Source organism: Gobius niger, assembly GCF_951799975.1.
Source record: "Gobius niger genome assembly, chromosome: 18".
NCBI classification, from domain to species: domain Eukaryota; kingdom Metazoa; phylum Chordata; class Actinopteri; order Gobiiformes; family Gobiidae; genus Gobius; species Gobius niger.
This window is the reverse complement of record NC_136869.1, coordinates 14,296,259-14,318,499: the sequence shown is the minus strand read 5'-3', so window position 1 is coordinate 14,318,499 and position 22,241 is coordinate 14,296,259. Positions and strand designations below refer to the sequence as shown.

Here is a 22,241-nt window from a genome sequence, read left to right as displayed (position 1 = left end):
GCGTTTATCTCCGCCGTCCTTTGGTATGCCTAAACACAATTCAGTCAAAGGAAGAAACACAAAGGCATTTTCTGCCGCCAAAGGAAAGCAGAGATAAAGAGACGGTCTTCCAAATGATCTGCTTGACATAAATATGAGCAATGAGTTATTTTGACTCGGTATAGCTCACTCTGAAGAGTGCTCCGCAATGTAATTATATTTGAATGGAAAACCAATCATTTTAATAGAAGAATTTTGTGTCTTTACAAATGCGAATACCAGGTGCATTGGACACCATTAGACAAGATAAGAAAGAAATTATGTTAATGCTATAAACGAGAACAAAATGTATACATTAAAAAAAAAAGCTATCGGTGGCAATAATAATAGACAAAAAGTTTGTCTTGTAAAGTTCATGAAACAAAAGATCTGCACTCTTTCAAATTCAAGAAGCTGATTAAGTACGACTTCACAATTTGCTCCAGTACAAAAGAGAACGTCAAAGAGAATGAATATTAGGATTTCGAAATAACATGATTACCTTTTTGCTGCCTCTTCAGATTTTGGCACAGTGAAAGTGATTTGTACTTGATGCGCTTTGCTCTTAATACCACCAATTCATGAGTCAAAAGGAGGCTTGTGCGTGTAGCTAGCAATCATTCCTGCAGGACTAACACTTAGCTCCTTTCTGCTTTATTCAAAACCCACTCTCCTACAAACACAAAATTCAAATTGGAGACATGTTTTGGAAAATAAGATTTTATTCCCTAAATGGGCATAAAGAAATCTTCCTTGAGCGAAACAGGAGAGTATAGTTCGTGAAAGCGTGCGCGTTTTAAGGGCGACGCAGCACAGCAAAACACAGACAGGTCCGGAGTCAACAGCATTACTCTGTGGACCCTTTGCTATCATGCTTTACTGAGAATCCAATATTCTCAAAGCTAATTTAACCCCTGGAAACTGCACTGGAGAGAGATCTGGCCTGCATCTATGCTCCTTTGCTGCATCGGAGACTGTGGCCCAGAGGGGTCCCAATGATTTTCTGTGGACAGCTTATAGTATAGGAAGCAGCTCTCCTATTTTCTTCACATATTGCTTTTGCACTGTGGCAATTCATACTTTCAACACAGCATGATTTCTGGCTAAATTATACTGATAAGAAAAACTGCAACACCAAAATAACTATACATCTTGGGATACAGACTGAAGGAACTGATAAAAGGTGTGACAAGAAATACAACACAACATCAAACCACACAGGCTGAAAAGATACTTGTAAGGAGTCTCTTGCACTTAGCACTGAATCAATTATCATCAACATTAACTTTTTATAGTTTGAAGCATTCTGACAACTTATCACACTCAGACACGCCCTTTCTCTGCCCCGGACTGTTCAGAGGCTACACCCGCTGTCAACAAGCGGTTTTGCCTAAGCGCTCCAATACACAGACCAAAGCGGTTCTTTTGATGCCGCCTTTGATGAGCCATCCAAAAAGGGGTTATACCTCTGCCGCGCTCCTACAACCAGCTGAGATTATTTCGAGCCCCTCACAGCTAGAAGGTCATTATCGGACATATTTCCTCTCAATTAGGCCAGTGCTCCTGCGTCTCTCAAAGCTCTCTCTTTAGCACCTGCAGCAAACCCAGCTCACCTTTCATTATCCAGACGCCGGCTGCCTATCAGTGCACGCAAGTTCTTTTTTGAAGATCTTCAGAGATAATTTGAAACTTGAATTGGCCCCCGGCTACATTAACGAACCTTTAGCGGCGCCCACCACCCCTAAAGGCGCCCCGTCTCCATCGTGGCCTACTACGAGCCCATGAGCAAGTCTATTCCATGCCAATAATGGGGGAGATTATACTAGATCATTGTAAGGCTATCAGCAGTAGTGAGCCAGTGCTAATTCACTGATAACAGGACACTGCTCACGGAAGATGGCTGTTCAAATATTAGCAATACAATGGTTTTAACAAAAGGCAACACACAGCTGGCTTGGAAGTCACATTTATGTCCAACAAGAGAACATTTCTACAGCTTTTGTGTAATTGAGTGATAGGACACATGGCAAACGTTTCCCGAAACACCACACACTGTTTTCTTCATTAGGACCCGATTCACAAAGCACAGCCAGTCTTCGGTGAAAAGCGTGAATTCGTTGTGAACCATGAATTTCTCCTCAAATCTGCACACACACACACATCATTTAGCACAACGCTGCACAGCACACTAAACACTGTTCAATCAATCTTCAATCATTTCACATGAAACCGCAAAGGCAAATAGAGTGAAAATGCGCCACAAGCTCAGACAAAGAAGGAGGAGAGTGTTGGGAACCGTGCGCTAACCGTGAATTCAAGGTTTTAACAAGAGTCGTGTTTTTGTGAAATGAGTTCAATCAGTCCGTGACTTTGTGCGGTGAATGGTATTTAGTGTCGTAATCGATAATAGTAGTTTTTACCTTGACAAGTTTGCCAATCTACAGCTGCCTTTGTCAAAATTATAGCAGCCTCAGTTCTTTTATTAAAAAGCTATAGATACTGCAGCAACATAATTGACAATCGGTCAATATGGCCTCAATAGACTTGTGTAGGGTTTTGCGTATTAACCTTAACAAAACAAAAATAATCCTCATGTGCGAGAGCCGCGTAAACATGTTTTGATATCCTTGGAGTTTATTCTTGCTGTCCTGCCAAATGTTCCCTATACATATGCATCCATACGCTTCACTTACTGTCCCCTTGGCACCGGAGAGGTCCCACGGTGAGCTTGGCCTCCGATCCCGGTCTGTTAGTGTCGCCCACGGCAACCTGGCTGACCGGCAGGTGGTCCTTATAAACCAACGGGCCCGAGTCTTCTCTCCTATGGGAAAAACACGCAGAGGGACATGAAATAAGCACTCATTTAAATATCCGCTCAATCTGATAATAATAATAATAATAAGACTGCAACAGGTCAAATGTAAAGTAGGTTTAAAGTAAGGTGTTGCATAGCTACAACAAATTTAATTGCAAAGAGACATATAAAAACATAACATTTAATGATAATTAATTGCAATCCCATAATTTTCAGGAACAGTGTGTCTTCTCTAATGTGCAGCATCAGTCACTCACGGCTACACACATGCGCACGCACAGCCAACACAACAGCTGCTTTAATGGCAATATCCATCAGGCGCTTAAAGGGCTCTGAAGCAGAGACTGTTTGTTCTTGAGGCGAGTATGCCTGTAAATAAATGATACAATTTTACGGCGTAACGTTGTGTTCCTTGTAAATGTAGCAACATGTCACAGGGTCCAATTACACATAAAGGGTGGACATTTAAACGAGACAGTAACATTTGAAATGGTATGGAATTACAGATTACTTAATTTTAGGCAAATCATGTCTTTGTCAGTGAAGTAATTGAGAGTTGGTAAACTGTACGCTGATGTTGAGCTTTGTTCATATGATCAAACATATTCTTTGATCTACTAGACCAGTGCTTCCCAACCCTTTTGTCTCCCTATTTTACCAGAGGATACATGAGCGATCCTAACATCCTTTTACAGAACAGAGCAAACTAGTTTATTCTGGGAAAAGTCATTTATATAAATGTTAAAGAAGAACTAAGTAACTTGTTTACCTTAATAAATCCTTCTCGTAGTCCCTCTGGGGGTAATACAAGTGTTAATGGGATGATTGGGGGGTCTTTCATCTCCTCTTGGTGTCTCTGGCCAGAAAACCACAATTCTAACTTTTCCTGCCCAATACACACTAATAGAATCACGATGAAGAGGCTAACAGGCTAACGGGCAACGCTAACTGTGGGCTAGCGCCACTTAAACAGTATTTACAGCCAAGTTTGAGTCAAAAAAATGATCTCCATTGTGTAATTGGATGTACAATATCCCTCTCTCCCTTTGTCTTTTCTGTCAGCGTAGTATTTACTCTCACGGACAATTAATGAGTAAAAACCGAAACATGCTACGACACCTGAAGTGGCGCTTATGGCCTCTAGGGGCATGAGTTACTTAGTTCTGCTTTAATAAAGTTATATCATAATAATCAACACAAATTATATCTAGTTTGAACCGATATTTGAAGTTTTGATCCCCAGTTTAGTAATTTCTGTCCTATTAACTATCACTACCACTAGGCCTACTATCTGGACTTGTAAGATGATACATATTAGAGAGGTCTCCCTTAGAAGGATAACAGGTTCATCCCAGTTCTAACCATGATGCCATTGTGTCTTTGGGCAAGCATTTTGTGTCTGCGTACAGTGATGTATTAAAGACAGTGTCCTCATTAATATGTCCCGTCTGAATTAAGTACCACAATCAATACTTACAACCCTCTTTGAAAAGGCTCAACAACAATAACTGATTCTACTGTAAGTGGAGCCATATAGTGAGTTTTCGGACATCTGTCAAATTTCTCTTACCAGACTTTGTGATCGGCGTCGCAGTTGCAGTCGTACTTGGGGTCGGTGCAGTTCCGGTCGATGCCACAGGCGCATTTCTGAATCCCGGGCCCAGAGCCGCCCCAGTAGAAGTGCTTCTCGCTACCCCGGCCCACCCACCAGGTGTAGGGCGTCCCATCTGAGGAAAAAAACAGACACAAAGGCGGGGTTATGCAAAGTGAAAGGCCTGTATGGAATTCTGACTCAGATGTTAGTCGTGGCTCTAAAACCACAATATCCCTTAAAACAGCCATTTTGTTTTCTATTCAGAACGGAAAGGCGTAGGATTATGTCTTCTGTTCGAAAAAGTAAAACTCTAGCTTTTATTCACACAATATTTCGTGGTGCTAAATTAACCGTATTGAGCCCATTAGGAGTGATTAATTGCTAAATCATTAACTGTTTGAAACACGGTGATTTATATTGACAAGCAGCAGATGCGCATTGAATCTAATTTACTTGGTTAGCGTGCGGCGGTATGGTGAGGCGCACTTTGTCACCGATCACACCTGTGATTTTAAGACATCTATAAACACACTGGAATCCATCTTTTGCAATACGGCATGTCGGCTTCTTTTTCCTCACACATCTGTCAACACACAAGCAACGACACTTTCCTAAAGACTGAACGGAAGGTGAAAAACTGCTCCACTCAATCCAGAATGCTGTATTCTTTAATCCCTTCAGAGATGACGCGATAGGTACAGTAAAGAGAGGGAAGGGTTTAAATATATTACATCAAAATTGGAAATAAATTGAGTTTCCTGACTTTATTTTTAGAGCAGGACTGTGCCGTCAACACCATTCTGCAGACTTCAATCAAAGACAATGGAGTTACTGGCGGAAATCGGAGCTGACTTGACTTTTGATGGAGTGGGTGAGAAAAGGGCACGCTATTGTCCTATCCAGAGTGAGCACAGAGATGTGATTGGCCTGGCTGACCTCAGGGATTATTGTGCTCATAAAGACAATTAGCCCCATTTCTCTAAAGGCCAGCATTCAGACAAACAATCGCTAACAGTGTTACAAGAACCTCCAGAGATTTAACAATGCGCTTTCTTTTTGTGGAGAGCTTAGTGAGTTTATTGTGTTAGAATTGAGAAGATAAAGCCTATTACTGACTGTAAAATAAACGTACACATACAAAAAGTCAAAATGTATGTACTGTATTTTCCGGACTATAAGTCGCACTTTTTTCATAGTTTGGCAAGTATAAGTCAGTCGCACCTGACTTATACTCAGGTGCAACTTATATATCAAAATATATAATCTCACAATGTTAGATATTTTCACACTGACAGCCACTAGAGGTCGCTCTAGGCTTGTGTACCAGTATCTGCTACTCCTGTACCAATGAAGATTTAAAACCTGGTAACAGAGCAGCAGAAATGAAGCGTGGAGTGAGCGAGAAACTTGCAATGGACTTCTGAAAAGCGGAGGTTAATCTCACTGTAATGAGGAAAACAAAAAAGCTAATCGCGGGCTAGCAGCTAGAGGAACGGGTTCCCCAACGGGTGCTTGAACCACGTGCTGCCGGGAGAGGCTTGTCAACAGTGCCTCCATGTCCAGGTAGTTGCCAAGGCTGGTGAAACTTATACTCGGGAGCGACATATATATGTTTTTTTTTCTTCTTCATTTTGCATTTTTTGGCTGGTGCGACTTATACTCACTCACTTATAGTCGGGAAAATCGCAACACCCATGCTACATACTTTAACTTGTAAGGCACTTTTCAATTAACCCATCCTAATATCTTTTCTTATCTTATCCATGGCCAAGTTTTTCAGATTGATTGAAAACTGGAGCAAATGTCCCACACAACCTGGCTATTGAACCGGGGACTATCTTATATGAGGCAGGAATGTTAACCGCTCACCTATTGTCCCGCCAAAACATAATCTTTGTTGCTTTGCTATAATTGTTACCTACACCTTTGCCTGATAAATCCATTCATTTCACATTCCCCTGAAATACAAGGAGCAAAGGACTAAGAGGACAGAAAGGGGGGAGGTTTTTAAGTGGTATTAGCTGGAATAGGACAGCTGTTGTGTGCCAACCCCAAGTCTCCAGCGCACTTTGGGCTTAAGCCCTGCCAAAACAAACAAGAGTGGATAGTGAGGAGCAGCAGGAGAAGATGAGAGGCTGGAGGATGGATGGAGATGTGACGGAGGAGAGATAGCATCGCACTGGCACTGAGTTCACATGGAGACGCAGGCCAGTGCCAAGAGCAGGCTCAGCGGTTGACCAGCCACTGTGGAGTCTGGGCTAAATGTGTGAGAGAAAAGAGACCACGGGCTGGAGAAACAGGTGCACTTATTATCACAGCACTCATAAGGGGCAAGTCAGGTAACACAAAAATACAAGCACAAGAAGCTCACAGTTTATAAGGTTGCGGGGGGAAAAGGAACATTTGGACATTTTCCTGTGTTTATGCTTGTTTCAATTACTGATTGCCGCTAAGACATGGTAAATAAAGCACTTTGAATGATTTTTTATTTGGACAAGGTAGTAAAGCATTGTAAAGAAATGATTGAGGACAGCTCATGAAGATGTCTGGACAACAGCTTGGACTACAGATGGGAGCTGTTTTCACTTCTTTTTCCCAAAGGAGCTACATTTTATGCAATGGAATAGTAACAAAAAAAAAGTCTTTGAGCTCTATGGTATAATGAGTTTTGAACCTGCGTTCCAAACTCAAGAGTTACTCCAAACTGCTGTGAAATCGTTCTATTTCCATTACAGGTGCTGCCTGAATAAACTGACTGGGCCCGATCCCCGAAAACGCAGATGATAGTATAACGTTCTGCACTCAGTAGGAGCGCACTTTGTGATCTTGCCACTCCAGACTTAGCGCATTTAAGTGGGAAGTACTGGGGTGGAGACACTTTTTTTCCTCCAACCAGATCGACTCCGTGGTCGTGGGAGAGGTTGTGGGCGAGTGGGGGGTGAACAGCACAAGATCTGGCCCACTGTGTTTTTGAAATTATGGTAAATTCTGGAGAAGATTTTTTCCAAGGACTATACATAGTAAATTGACCTTTGGCCACACCCACTTTATTAAGCTGAATCAACTTCGGTTTCCATGTTTACAATATTTTATTTTTCTCTAACAGGCATGTTCCCAGCAATATCTTTTATTTTTGACAGGCCGATATCATGCAAAGTTATCATGTTACATCCTTCCTCTTTCCATGCTCAAAACACCAGCCCACACTCCAACATATGTCACACAAATATGGTCAAACGTTGAGCAATGATTTCAGCGTAGTCTCCTCCGTTTATGAGGCAACAACAGTGGGCCTTAGACAGTGGACATTAGGAAAGTGTATGTCTGAATTACAAAACAAAAGCACTTTTAGGAAGCTGCTTGGCAAAGGTCACAGGAATGCGCCTTCCCTCTGCTGGCCTCATGTATAACTACATTTAACCACATTTGTATTACTAGAGATATTTTCTACATTTAATTACCATGGCTAAGGTGCATAAAGTTATAAAAGCCTAAGTTCGCACAAGCCGCCATTGAAGTGTGATCTCTTCTCAAAGTTATTAAACGTTCAGTGGAGAGAAAAAGGAGAGGCGACGTGATAAACACTCATGTCATGGGGGACATAAGCAGCGGCACTTATCACAATAGCTTTATCTGTCTTTATTTCAGACACACACAGGCAGGCACCTATCTTTCTTCTCTCATATAAAAGGAGGCTAACGCTCAAATCTTCATCATGTCACACGCACCCCCCCATAACCCACACACACTCTGAGCAAAGACAGAGTGGCAGCAAAGAGAAAGAGCCGCGAGAGAGATACAGGGAGGAGACCGTGAGATAAGAGGGATCGCAAAAGTCAAAAGGACAAAAAAACGGAGGGTATGGAGTGAGACAGTGTCTTTGTTGTGATAAGGCTTGTGACAGTTTTATCCTCTCAAAGCTTCATAAGAGATATTCAATCAAAATGGCGCTGTACAAGTGTCTGTGAACACAAAAGGCTCTATCGGTGCCATCCATAAAGTTCGATCAGACAGGAGAGTATCTGTGTTGTATTATAGACCTTTTACATCAGACACTGTCACTTCAAAGCAAACTGTGGTTCATGTTCATACTAACTCGGAAATAGATGGGACAGTGACTATAATATTCTAAAAGACAAATCCCCAAGTGAAAAAACACAAATTGTAGACAGGTGAATATTTTGAATTCGAGGAGGGCAACAAATCCTCGAGATAGGGGAAATCTAGCAATGCACAACTGATATTGTCAGTGTATTTAGCGCCTACTTTTACAGTTTTTCTCTAGTGTTCCCCAACCAGAAGTATAAGGACCCCTGAGGGTATGCAAGCACTAAACTGGGGGTCTTAGGGATTATTTCAGGATTAAAAAAAGAGGATGAAAGTGACTTTGATTTTGAGCAATTAAAAACGAATCAAACAAGAAAGCATTATAATAATTGCCCTTACTAGCATTCTAGAAAACACTCTGGGAAGTTAAACACAAAGGTTAGAGGATGCTCGAGACAACAAAAAAAAGGTTAGGAACCATTGCCATAGACAACGCCACCTCGTCAATATCATGCCAGTCAGACCATGAAATAAAATGTCACTAGATCCAAAATGGCAGCCGACATGCTCAGTTGCTTCTCACCCCGGGTCTGGCATGCGATGGCTTTGAAGAGTCGGGAGATTCCAAAATGTCAGAAATGCTTGTCCCACAACTAACATTTCATTCTACTGGACACCATACACACCAATACTATTTGCCACAGAGTACTTTAGCGCATTCCTTAATCCAGGTAAACTGCATCTCATCTACCACCATGGTCAAATACTTGCCACAAACTTGTCACATGGTGTGCCGGAACTTTACAAGTATAGTCACCCAAGATTTTTTCTCCCCCATCGTGGATCAATTGGACTTTGTCAGGGCACGGTTCGCTTGGGCCATTTGCTGTTTGTTTGTTTGTGGTCTTAGGAAGTGCACTTTTCGCCTTCTATATCCTCTTAACATCGCTGCAGTAAAGAGAAGCATATTAGCCATGCTGCAAAATCTCACTGGGGAACCACAACAATACAGCAAGTGTTATAGCCCTTTTCTCAAGGAATAAAAGATTAAAGAAGGTACTTTTCCAGTAATGTACTCATTTATAAACTGGGCCTCGAGCCTGGTGCAAAAACTAATTATCTTGTGTTTTGAAAATACTTTGCACATATAGACCTTAAATAAAAGTTTAAATCGTTAGACTTGAATGAGCTAACCAAATGTGTCCAGCATAGTTAAACGTGATTGTGGCGAAGCACTCTGATCTGAATCCGTCATATTTACAGCTGTTGCATCTAGAATGTGTGAAAGAGCGACACAATTAACAATCATATTATCCTTCAGGTGCAAATTAGACAGCGTTCTGAGAAGGTTGCAAGGTTATCATCACCTGCTTGAGTTAAAAAGGTTAGAAAGTTACACTGTACCACCTTTGTGACTGCTATCTCATCTCATCTCTCATCAGGTCACCTACTTGTCAATCAACTGCTGACCCATCTCTCCTTGACACCTTTCCTTCTCCTATAAGCCACATATTTAGTACCCTCTCTCTCTCCCTCCCTCTCTAGTATCAGCCGGTCTCACTTGCATCTTTGCTTTATCTCATGCCCTATTATGTCGCCCTTCTCCTTGTATTCCTAGATCTCTCCACTCCCCCCCCCTCTCCTCTCGGATATCTTCACCTTCAGAAAAAGCTCTGATCCCTGTCGGTCCCAGTGGCCTTTTGCTGCTTGCTCCCTCTATCTATCTTCTGAGCTTCTCTTTCATCTTATCTCTTTATGCTCTCATTAGAAGCACAATAATCTGGCCTCTAATCCATGTTAATTGCAACCTCCCCCTTTGCTCTGATCCGCATCTCAGGATAACACATCGGATCCGCCTTGTACATGTTGATAGGTAAATATAACAGAAGTGTTTGAGGTCTACGTGGTCAGATTGAGAATATTACAGGGAAAGGAGAAAGACTCGATAAGAATTTGGTGAAAGCAAAATGCTGCACAAAATGTTGCCAACAATATTAGGTGACCCAATATCCATATAATAAAATTGTTGAGGTCCTCCATCTGATAGAGATTTTACACACTTCTTGCAAACACAGCCTAAAACCATTCATTATTAATAGAATTGGGGTCATGGCGACGTGTTAACAATCAATCAATCAACAAACAAACAAACAATACTCGTCCTGAAGAAAGCAGCTTTTTAAAAGTAAATAAAAGCTAGTTTATGAGCACCCCACACCTGCAGTACAAGAGAAGGCGTCACAAGAGGAGCTACTGGAAACAAGGAAGGGACAAAGAAGGAGGTATCCAGGCAAGACTCCCAGCTAAGCCACACATGCCTTCCGTCACTATCGTTCTGGTTGATGGACGTTCACTGGAGAAAAAAACAACAAACTGCTAAGCTCATCCCAGAAGATGGCGAAAGACTGTTGTGGAGCGAAGGGAGCTGAGCAGTCGCGGAAGGAGAAGATGGAGCAGCTGACCAGTGCAGGACACCACGCTCTGAAACAGGGACAAACCCAGGAGGCGGTGCACTGTTTCAGAGGATCGCTGAAGGCAGCCAGGTTTCCCACAGATACCCTCTACCTCCAGGTTGGCCCACAATGGCAGCACGCTCAGTCACAGTGGCTCAGGACTAACACTTGCTAACACCTTAACTTAACTGTCTTAACTTAGATAAGATAAGATAAGATAAGAGCACCTAATAATGGTAATTCAAAGAATGTTACAACCACAAAACAAGTGGAATATACAATACCACACTGAAAGGCTTGAGGCCATAATCTTTGTGCAAATACCACTTGTGTGCCCTGTGAAGTGAAGTAGAGCAAACCGCAGGTCCCAGCTGTCCCATGCCTTGCTGGGGTTCAAACAGGGCCGTTGTAAGTCATCCGTTGCTTGGAGTCCAAACACCAACCTCTTTCTATTGCTCATTTCACTGTCATTAGCGGAGTTAAAAGCGCCACCGCAGTGAGTTTTGGATGCCCCGTGGCTCGCCCAATGTCACCCGAGACATCCCCACTGTCCACATCCAGATAATGAGTTATTTCTACACTTTCTACTCGAGAGCCTCCATAACACAGTCTGAAGCTACCTCTCTACCCCCCCCGTCCCGACCTGCTCTCTCACGCTCCAGTAAATTCACTCAGCATACCTTCCACGCATCTTAAGTCTTCACAGGTCATCACCGAGCCATTTAATGAAAAACACCTCAAAAGGGTAGAGCGTTGGAGGGGAGAGAAGAAGGGAGAGTAGGAGGGGGGAAATTAATATCAATGGTTGTGGGCCTAATTGGCTTGTCTGCTTGATAAAGGACACAATAACCCAACTCCATGGCAATTACCCCCTCTGTGCCTGCCTCTTTAAAATATGCACTTGACTTGGCACGCATTAAATTTACAAATACAACCGCACCTTCCACCGCCGCCGTGACAGGAGAGTGGGCTGAGGGCCGTAAACAACAATAATCATCATTAGCGTGTCTTGTTTCAAAGCCATAAGTCAGATTGAGAGCAGCGTCTCCTCCGGTCAAGGCCAATGGACAGATGTGGCGTGGGGAAAAATGGCTTCTGTGGATAAAAGCTAAATCGTTTTTCACTTGGGTCTGTGGCGTGGCTGCTGTCTTCTGGCGTAAATCTGTCAACGGTGATCATAAAGATATGGACACACGCTGTAGATAACACTAATCACGCAGAGGATAGAGAACAGGCCATGAAATATATTACAAGAGGAAACAAAGTGAAAAGTGATTGCACTGGTTTGCCGATGGGACGGGGCAAACCAGCGAGTCTTACTGCCACATGCTCACACTAAGCATACGCGCATACTTTCTAGCATTGGCAAGTTCTTTTTTAATTCTGTTGTGTCATTTGTGTCCAAACACCATACCTACTACATTAAAGCAGAACTAAGTAATTCATGCCCCTATAGAGGTCATAAGCGCCACTGCAGGTGTCATAGCAAGTTAAGTTTTTTACTCATTAATTGTCCGTGAGAGTAAATACTACACTGACAGAAAAGACAAAGGGAGAGACGGATTTTGTACATCCAATTACACAATGGAGATACTGCTAAAGTGGTGATAGCTCACTGTTAGCTTTTCTCATTAGCCTGGTAGCTTCTTCTTCGTGATTCTATTAGTGTGTATTGGTGACTCCGACCCGGTGCAGCGAACTTGCAATTGTGGATTTCTGGCCAGAGACACCAGGGGGAGATGAAAGACCCTCCAATCATTCCATCAACACTTGCATTACCCCCAGAGGGACTACGAAAAGGATTTATTAAGGTAAACAAGTTACTTAGTACTGCTTTAAAAGTAACACAAGAGGCGAGCAAAGAATACAGACCTCCACCAACGCATTGGACCATCACTTGATGAGAGCCAGAATAAAGCTATATCACCCCAAAAATACTCCCAAGTGCCACTTACTTTGAACATATTGTAGAAATGATAATGTTGCATTATTCAGAGCTAACATGAGCGAAAAGTCAATAAAACTAGAGGGAACTTTGCAACAGCGTGACATTAATAAACTTCAAGTTTAACTTTTATGCAAGACCTGAGAAAAACATCGTACTGCTGAAGTAACAAACAGACTGTGCGAAAACTCACAGATAAGGTGTGAATATCTGTGGTAATTAATATTTCACTGTCGAATGCGACTTCAATAATTAGAGCAAGACCGTCTTGACTGAGGGAAATAAATGTATATCAGTAAAACAGGTCTTGAAATGATTCTTGTCCAGTGTGTCGTCTTTATTACCATGTGTTTTTCAACTGGAAAAAAAGGAATCGTCTTCATCACCTCACCCTTGAATTTTTTTTTATTAAACCTTTTTAATTTATCTAGACACATGACTAGTTCTCCAATGCAGCGCTATGCTGTCTGTTTTTAATAAAGACTAAGTTAAGAGGATTAGGATTATGCAAGGCACGAAGATTCAATTTGTACCGTTGTTATGGAAAAAACCTTGCAGATTCCCTAAGCCTTATTTTGATGCCGTTTTCCAGCATTTGTAATCGACATAAATCATGAACACAGGCTGTAACGCGCCTCTACTTTTATGTGCAGTGAACACCGGCTCGCATAATTTATTTAAGAAAGAAATGACATTGACAAGGTTTAACCCAGCTCAAGATGGCGGCGAATAAACAGCTATAATCTGCTCCCACACAACGCATACACCCACAACTCACAAATTTAAATGTGTTTCATGTTGCAAACCGCAGAAACAACAGAAAGTCTCTCTCAAGTGTCGATCAATGTCACGAAGTATCCTCCTTTTAGTCTCGCTGCTGAAAGGGCTGGCTTCGGCTGACAAGACCTCGACGTTCATCACTGCGCTTCTTTGCGGGTTCCTTATAGACATTCTTAATGAGCTTCAGCGCTGTGATTCATCATCTCTCATTATCTTAGGAGCATTGTCAGAAATATAGGTTTAGCAGAAATACAGGAAGAACTCAAGTTAAAGTCTGTGAAAGATGTGCACTTTAGCGGAATCTTTCACCCAGAGAACTAGCCATAAAGTTACATCAAAGTTCCTCAAATAAATCGCAAAAGTAGTACCCGGTTACAGCAACTTGCACCAGTGTTTAACATATTGAAACAAACACCTCTATCTTGAGTCCGTTTATCGTCATTTCCTTGAGTGGACAAACCTTTTTAGCTCTGTGTTTTATGCCTGGATTGCACTTGTTGCTTGTCAGTGCTCTCCTAAATCTTCAGGTAAACTACTGCTTGTTTGCATGTGAATCCCTGACACTGGCGAAATGCAAACGCTCACGCCTCGGGGGGGTGTTGGGTACAGTGCGGTTTGCCTTGTCCCTCCTGAAAGCGATTTTACTTAAAAGTTCTCTACTGCGGCGCCACGCAGGCCTCGGAAACATCTTAAACTGTCTGCTATTCCCCCTGAAAGAGCCCCCGTGACAAAAGCTCTTCCTTTTTCCCCCCGAGAAGACATTTAGAGGTGCGCATTGTCCAGCCTGAAAGCAGTACAAAACGTGACCTATGACTTCGCCTCTCATCCGGCCCGCTGCATTCTCCTCCCTCGCTCGGCTCCTTTGTTCGCCGCTGTTCCACAGGTGCTGAGGTTGACCCAAACGAAGCATACGTGAGTCCACTGGGCTTCTCCCTCGACACTAAGAAAAAAACCTCACAAACCTTTTCTATCTGATTCGGGACCCGAACCCCCACCTTCACCTCCTGGTATTCCCATTCCCTTTTCTGGCCCCGCTGTCTCCGCCTCGGCTTGACTTATTGATTTTTCTAAACTTTGACTGCGGCTCTTGCTTTCCTCTCCCTTGTTTTCGCGATCATTCAGGCCTCGCACCTTCGCCCAGTCCGATAGACTTTTAAGTTCACTTTCTCACTAATGGAGGCCCACTATTTCCTGCTTTATCTTTCCCATTTCACTCTGGGGATACTAAAAAACTTTGGGCTGAGAGTACAGTTCTCCCTGTGTGAAAGTGGCTATGGTTTTAAAATAAGAATGGAAACTCAGCCACTCAGTAAAGCCATTTAACCACAGAGAATTCTCTCTCAGCTGTTATTGCCAATGTGAAAGCTTTTTTAACACGATCTATGCCAACTCTTTGACATTATTAATTCCTCCGTACAAACTGTAACGCAGGGGAACACGAGTCATAGGTTGGGAGCTGCCAGTAGCTTCCTAGCTCTTTCCAAGTTTTACACAAACTGTAAAATTAATGTCGAAAAGATAAAACTCAATTAATTTTATTTATTCATGCCTACTGGATTGAAACTTTGCAGACTCGAAGCACCCAAGGGATTAAATTATGACTTTGTTTTAAATATTTTTCTGTAGAGGTCCCAATGTCATGTAATGTTCTCAGGCTGTGTTTAACCTCTTTGGTGTACAAATTGATTTGCATATGAGGCAGATCTTCTCTATTTATGTGTTTTTTGTCTATCTTGTATATCCATTTCCCATATGTATAGCATGTGCTACTAAATGCTTTATTGTATACGTATATTTTCTTTACTCACTTAAGTGTCACTATATCCTGGCTTGCTTTTGTTTTGGATGTACAGTATGTTGTATACGTATATGCTGCCTACGTTTGCCATAGACCTTTATGACGGCGTCCTGTGATGCATCGAGCCACACCCTATAGAGCTCAGGAAAATCCACAGTAACCGTGGAGATCCGCCATGTTTGTGCAGCATACATTTTCCATCAACTAACACTAGCTAAAAACAGTATAAAAAAGTGGAGAAATAAAGCTGTGGAACAACTCCATTAGCTGCTGAGTTACTGCTGGCAAATGCATCTAGCAGTTGTGGTGAATGGGTCTGGGCTCTACACATTAGGACACGGCTGGAACATGTAGGGGGAGGAAAATACATAATTTTAACATTTTTTAACTGGTCTGATGAATTTGATTTTATATCCACCAATAAGTAAAACAATAGATGAAACATTTATACAACAGAATACTAATGAACAGTAATAGTCGGCTGCATTGTTCAACCACGCACTGCTCAACAATAACAATGAGAATACAAATCCGTATTTTCTTTGAACTGTTTGTAGGCCAGGCGCAAATGTCTCACGAAACTAATGTAGTTGTTTAAAAAACAAAATTTAATCCTATTCCTACAGCGCAGCAGGGGATTTCAACAGTGAGAATGGAAACAAAAGAAACAGCCAGACTTCAACAGAGAATTAACTCGCTCTAACTTAAGAAGCACAGTCCCTGAAGGTGCACCAAAGTGGGTTTTCAGACCGTAAAACATGCCCTAAAATATGTTTGAAAAGACTAAGAAAAATTGCAAATAAACCAGCGTAGTGTGCGCAAAGGAAAATGAAATGTTTTCATAAAAGTACTTTTCTGCTCCACACTGCTTTGTTATGACTAAACAACGAGATGACAAAGACGAAAGAAGCAGAGTTGGGAGACAACATTTTCTCCAAAATCTTTATTTGAATACATCAGCCTTCTTTTATTGACATGACGATCTAGAAAATCTAATCATGTATCGTCAAACATGTCCCTTTGTCCTCGTCAGGTTGAATACATTTTAAAGCGTTTCACAACAAATTGCCAATTTATCCCACTTTGGCACTATAGTAATTGTAGCCCACCTGCCCATCAACTATAATAACCCGTCCGTGAAGTTCTGGGGACGCGGCGACCACGGGCGTAATGAGTGCGGGTCTGACAGGTGAAACAGCATCTCAACACCTTAATGATGTCCATAATTAGGAAACTTTTTTAGCTCTCGGTCCAGTCTCTCTGCGTGTTTGGATGCTGCGTAAGCCGAGGGCAGCGAGAGGACTCCGGTTTGATTTGACAGTATAACGCGTACTGTGCTGAGTGAGATCTGGGCAGCGCTCATAGGATCTGCCAGCGATGGAGTCCGCAGGAGTTTTCACGGAGAGACAGAGACGAGATGATAAAAGGTTGCAAGGAAGACCAGGAGGAAGGTTCTTGCAATGAAATAGATTTTTGTTCTATAATTTATTTTGGCCAAGCAGAAACTTACAAGATGGAAGAGTACGGCACTGGAGTATCAGAAATGAACTATTTTAGGTTCTTGATTGAGTGGCAATGCAGTGCTTGGATTTCACAGCTAGAAGGTCCCGGGGTGCGTAGGTTTCCTCTGGGTACTCTAGTTTCTACCATTAAAAACATGTACAACAGGACAGAATAGGACAGAGTGTGACTGGTGGCTCACGTCTATCAGTCAACCCCAATGGATGGCTGTGAAAAGCGCAATACAAGTGCAAACCATTATTTTTATTATACAGCAGATCATCAAGCTAGTCAAGATACTAGCCTCAACATTACAGCGGTGTGTTGCCCAGAATCTCTATAGCAAGATATAGTTTAACTCAAAGTAATGCAGTCATTATTAGTGGAGAGTGCTAATAAGTCTGCAACTTGATTTTCTGCTTTAAGAAGATATGAAGCCGAGGCGTTAATTCAACCTGCTAGACTAATTTCAGCATCATCGACCTCCAGGCTATGGTCGCTTCCGAGAGGGCCACACTTCCACTTCAGCATAAGAGCCGCACTTCCGTAGTAGCCAATCATCCTCGCCCTCGGTCCCGCTTTGAAGCCCCAGCAATCATAGATCGTGCGCTGCGACCCGCCTCCACCCCATCTCTACCTCTACCGTCCACGGCTTATACCTGCTACATCTTCACGGGTCTTCCATATCACCACCAGTGTCCAGGCTCCGGGGAAGACATCCCTAACTCCAAGATGTTCATCCATACTGGCTTTCATACACCGATGTTTCCCGCCGGGGTCTGATCGCCAAAACTAATATACATGTCAAAAAATCGTCCTAATCGCTGCTTTTGTCTGCTCGAGTCTATCCAGGTTGAAGAATGTTAACTCATTTAGCAGCAGTTGAACGTCAGATGCCCTTTCTAATGTAACAGGCTTTTGCAGATTCAAATGCAGTCTTATGACCACTAAACTTACCATCTTAATAAGCGTGGTTTGGTGGTAATGAACATACCCATTGATCCATACAGTTGTGCATTATCATTACTGTAATATTAAAGCTCTGTATTTACTGCCTTAATGTCTGGCTTAAACAGAGTCCATTAAAAAGTGATTAGAATATGGAGCATTTTCTTTTTCATATCTGCAGAGAGCAGTTCATATGTATTCCTGTAAGAGCCTCCACAGCGCGTGTTTGTGTGCTGGTTAATAGGAGGCACTTTGCAGGCCCAGTTTTTGGTGCAAATCATGACGAGACTTCAATCACTAGAGGACAGGCCTTCATCATTTGTTCGACCTGTCAAGCACTTATCAGGGCGAGCTGTAGGCCGCCTCACCGCCGGCCTCCTCCATAATTGAAAATTGAGTTTGGAAATGTCACATGTATCTGTCCATCTGAATTTCAATGCGAAGGAAATCCCTATTGGGTCGAAGCATGTTCTGGACTGACAGTGTGTCTATCAATCCAAAAGTTCAGCATTTTAGTCAATAGCGACGACCGCCAGATGGGGATTAGTTAATTTTTAATGAGAGAAATGTTGGACAGGAGTAGGCTTCGGGCACAACGCTCTAACATCCACTCAGTGGGACTGTCTTTGCTTCGAGGTAATAAAAGCAATACCCGAGTTGGACCTTGGAGTAGTATTTTTTTCAAATGTTGTTATTAAACCTAGTAAACTTTTAATAGGGACATTTTCACCTTTATTTAGCCCCTGTTATTTTTCATTGGTGGCTATATTAAGAAATTCAAAAGCAATAAAAACCCAAATATCAAAATCGTTAAAAATATATTTCTGTTGTTTTTTAACTGAGAATGTATAAGTGTAATGAGTAAAGTTAATCTCGGATTTGCTCCGGGGACACAGATAGGAAATGTTTACAAAATGCTTCATAAAATTTCATGAACATTGCAGATTGCTCAGGTCAAGGCCATGACTCATAGTATTATGGATAAGTCAGGGAAAGCCAAGTCTTAAACATATAAAATCTAATGTCTCACCATAAAATTCCCTTCCCCTTCCCTAACCTAAGCGTAAACCAAGACAAATTAACCTTCTGTACGAGAACCACAGCATGCATGCATTCACCTTTAAGTCTCAATGGCCAAGGTCCTGTGAGTCCGTCGTGGTTTGGGCATGGGCAAAATAGAGCGCTAATCTATTCTGCTGCAATCATGCTGTGACCCTGCTAATGGAGGCTCCGTACCCCAGGGCCACATGTAATCAGGAAGACTGTTAATAAAATGAACAAGACTGCTTTACTGATCGCACTAATGTCCCTGACCTTCCCAGGGGGCCGCGCACTCTCGCGCATGTGCCCTTATACACGTTTAGTGTACATGAAGAGCACTCGCAGGTGTAACCTTATATACAAATGATTAATGGGAAAACAACTATGGTATGGTGCAAACGTTATGTGTAATTACAACGGCTGGGTTTCAGATGACACTGACAGACCACAATGGAGTAGTTTGTATCTTAAAATTAACATTGGTTTTGCCTTTCTAGAGTGTGAAAAACCCCATTCTTTAGTTGGTGTATAAAGCAGTTTGGGAATCTCATGAAATAATAAGTGGACATGTCTTTGATTCTTATTTGGCACAGCCTCAAAGCTTTATCTATTTCCGTAATGTTTCATTTATAGCTGGAGGGGAACAATGCCGTACCGAGGTCACACTAGCCAACTCCAGGGAGCAGAGTCCCCGAGATGAGGAGCGCTTGTCAGTCAAATACGGTAATGAGTGACAGAACAATCCAAGCCGTCACTCCGTATGGGGCTATATTTACATGACGAACCTGTGGAGAGTGCGGGGCAACTTCAGCCAAAATAACAATAGAAACACATCAAAAACAAAAAAAATCTAGAGTTGTCAAGAAGCTGTCAGTTTGAGATCCCTCCTGGAAGTAGAAGTTTGAGCGCGAACTTATTACAGCCTTGGAGAACAGCTCTAACCTTGGTCAGAACCAACTTTAGCGGAGGAGACACAGAAAAGAAAACGGGAAAAGTGGACTGAAGCACAAATCGTTAAAGATTCACTTGTCTAATCTTGACAAAACATCATTATCAACCGGGAATCAAGTCGAAATTAAAGGAACAAGCCACCGTTTATCCATACTGAGATATGTTCTTACCTGAGCTTAGACGAGTTGATGCGTACCTGTCTGGTCTTTGTGCGTGCCCTCAGTCACGCAAAAAGACCAAACATGTTGTGAGCTTTTAGCCTCTCCTCCTCTCCTCTATGGGGCCAAACGGGGGCGTGAAGTTCGAAGCGACCAAGCTCTTCCACACTTTCCCCTATTTAAATACGGTTACGTGAGTAGATACACAATCCAAGTATAGTTACTCAAAATTAAACATGACGATTTTCTAAGCAGATATAAGGGGAACTATATTGTAAGGTGCAATAACACCTTAGGAGTACTTCGATGTACGTGCAGTAATATCTTCAGAATTCTTCAGGAGTGATGATAATACTGCACGGACGTCGAAGTGCTCCCCCGTTTGGGTCCATTTATATGCTGGGAGAGGCTAAATGCTAACTACATCTTTAGTCTTTTTGCGTGACAGAGAGCATGCACAAAGACCAGACAGTTAAGCTCAGTTAAGAACATCTCACTTTAAAGGGGCTGGTCATTTTATGCTCACTACTGCCACCTCTGGTCTTATGTGTAACTGCAGTCTCTATATTAAGCTTGTGCATGACGAACCCGAATTAACACCATTTTGAGCGACAGTGCAGGATTTTAGAGGCAGTTGTGGTGAACAGGTCTGAGCTCATTCTACACATTAGGACATGGCTGGAACATGTAGGGTGAGGAAAATACTTAACTTTAACATTTTTAAACTCTGACTGTATAATCCCATTAAGGTAAAACAGGTAAAAAAGGCCAACTTCCAAACAAAACAGAGTTTGAATATAGCACTAACAACTGAAAAACACAAAGTTTTGGAAGAACAGGGGTGGGTGTAGGAGCTGGACAGGTAGCGCAGGCCACTCTTTTGATTGGCCGCCCCACACAGATTGCCTGATAAATATCCACAGATTCATCACAAACCTGTAGAGAGGGATCTCAAATTCTGGCAAGAAAACATAAAAACAATATTCACTTGTCAAGTTTGCTGTCAGTTTGAGTGGAGCCTCTGGGAGCTAGACTTTGCCACTTGTGTCTCACCATGCACTTATTAGCGTGCAGGAGCACAGCTATAACCTTGGTCAGTCATGTGTGTTTCCAATTAACGACTCCGGACTTGCTGTTCAGCCACTTTACTCGCGGTACCCAGCCAGCTCCCCCGGCCCCTCACTCACGACTGTTACTTTCCTTGTCACAATAGTAATACACTATTTTCCACACACCAATGTTTTTCCTCTTTCCTCTTAAAAGTAATGTTCTCCTTCTTCTGTTCCGCTCTCTACCGTAATAGACAGCTTTTTGGACAACCCATTTCTTTGTTTTTAGAGAGGTGTACTCCGCTTTGAACAGCGGCTCCAGAGTGATTCGTACTGTGCTGTTTTGCGGTAAAATGTAAAAGGAATCGAGTGCAGGCACTGGTCTGGAAATTTAACATAAGCAATACAAAATGAAAACGCTATAAGTTTGTAAATAAGACTTGGGAAAGGGAACGGCTTCAATGCTACTTTTGATTTTGCGAAGAGATGTTCAGGCAAATGCAAGTTTATTTGTAGCACGAACACAAAGTAATGCCAAGTGCTTTGAAGAACAAGAGGTACATGAACACATTATGAAACATATTTGTTGAGCAGATTCTACGAAATGCTCGCCTCTTACAAAGCATAGAAAAAGCATAATGGAGTTACTATAAAATATATATCCATGGATCCAGTAAGGGCATAGGTCAACTTTACTATATTTTCTACCACTCATTGTGTTCAAAATGTACCTCCTTGGCTGGAAATGATCATAGCCACATAGACTAGGAGTAAACAAGATGCTACCCACTAAAATATATGCAAGACAGGATTTCATTGTCCCATATTGAGAAGCTTACGGTGATAAAAGAGGGAGTTAGGCGCCTATGATGTTTGGATGTAGCCTTTGCGTGGGTTGCACTTCAGCCACTTGGCAGATTACACCAATGCATCAGGGCGCTTGCTGCAAAATGAAAATGCAATTCTCTCTGCGCTTGAGGGGAATAGTGCAAGGAGAAGGTAGGAATGATTGCTTATTGGGACATGATCACCAACCAACCGCTAAGAGGAAGTTATCTCGAGGCGGTGACATTCCCAAATGGCAAAAAAAAAAACATCATAAGTCCCGCAGGTCTTTTGCCACTTCTCGAGAATAAGCGTGATG

At 42.3% G+C, this 22,241-nt stretch overlaps 1 protein-coding gene across 1 annotated transcript in view; it reads right to left on the bottom strand.

Moving 5' to 3' along the window:
- The window catches only part of cntnap2a (contactin associated protein 2a), a 328,106-nt gene that overhangs the window by 65,378 nt on the left and 240,487 nt on the right, over nucleotides 1-22,241 (bottom strand). Inside the window, exons 16-17 of the mRNA XM_079575788.1 lie at nucleotides 4,404-4,560; nucleotides 2,712-2,839 (exon numbers count right to left, since the gene is read on the bottom strand). Coding sequence (XP_079431914.1) covers nucleotides 2,712-2,839; nucleotides 4,404-4,560 — 285 coding nt within the window. The remainder of the gene's footprint in view (nucleotides 1-2,711; nucleotides 2,840-4,403; nucleotides 4,561-22,241) is intronic.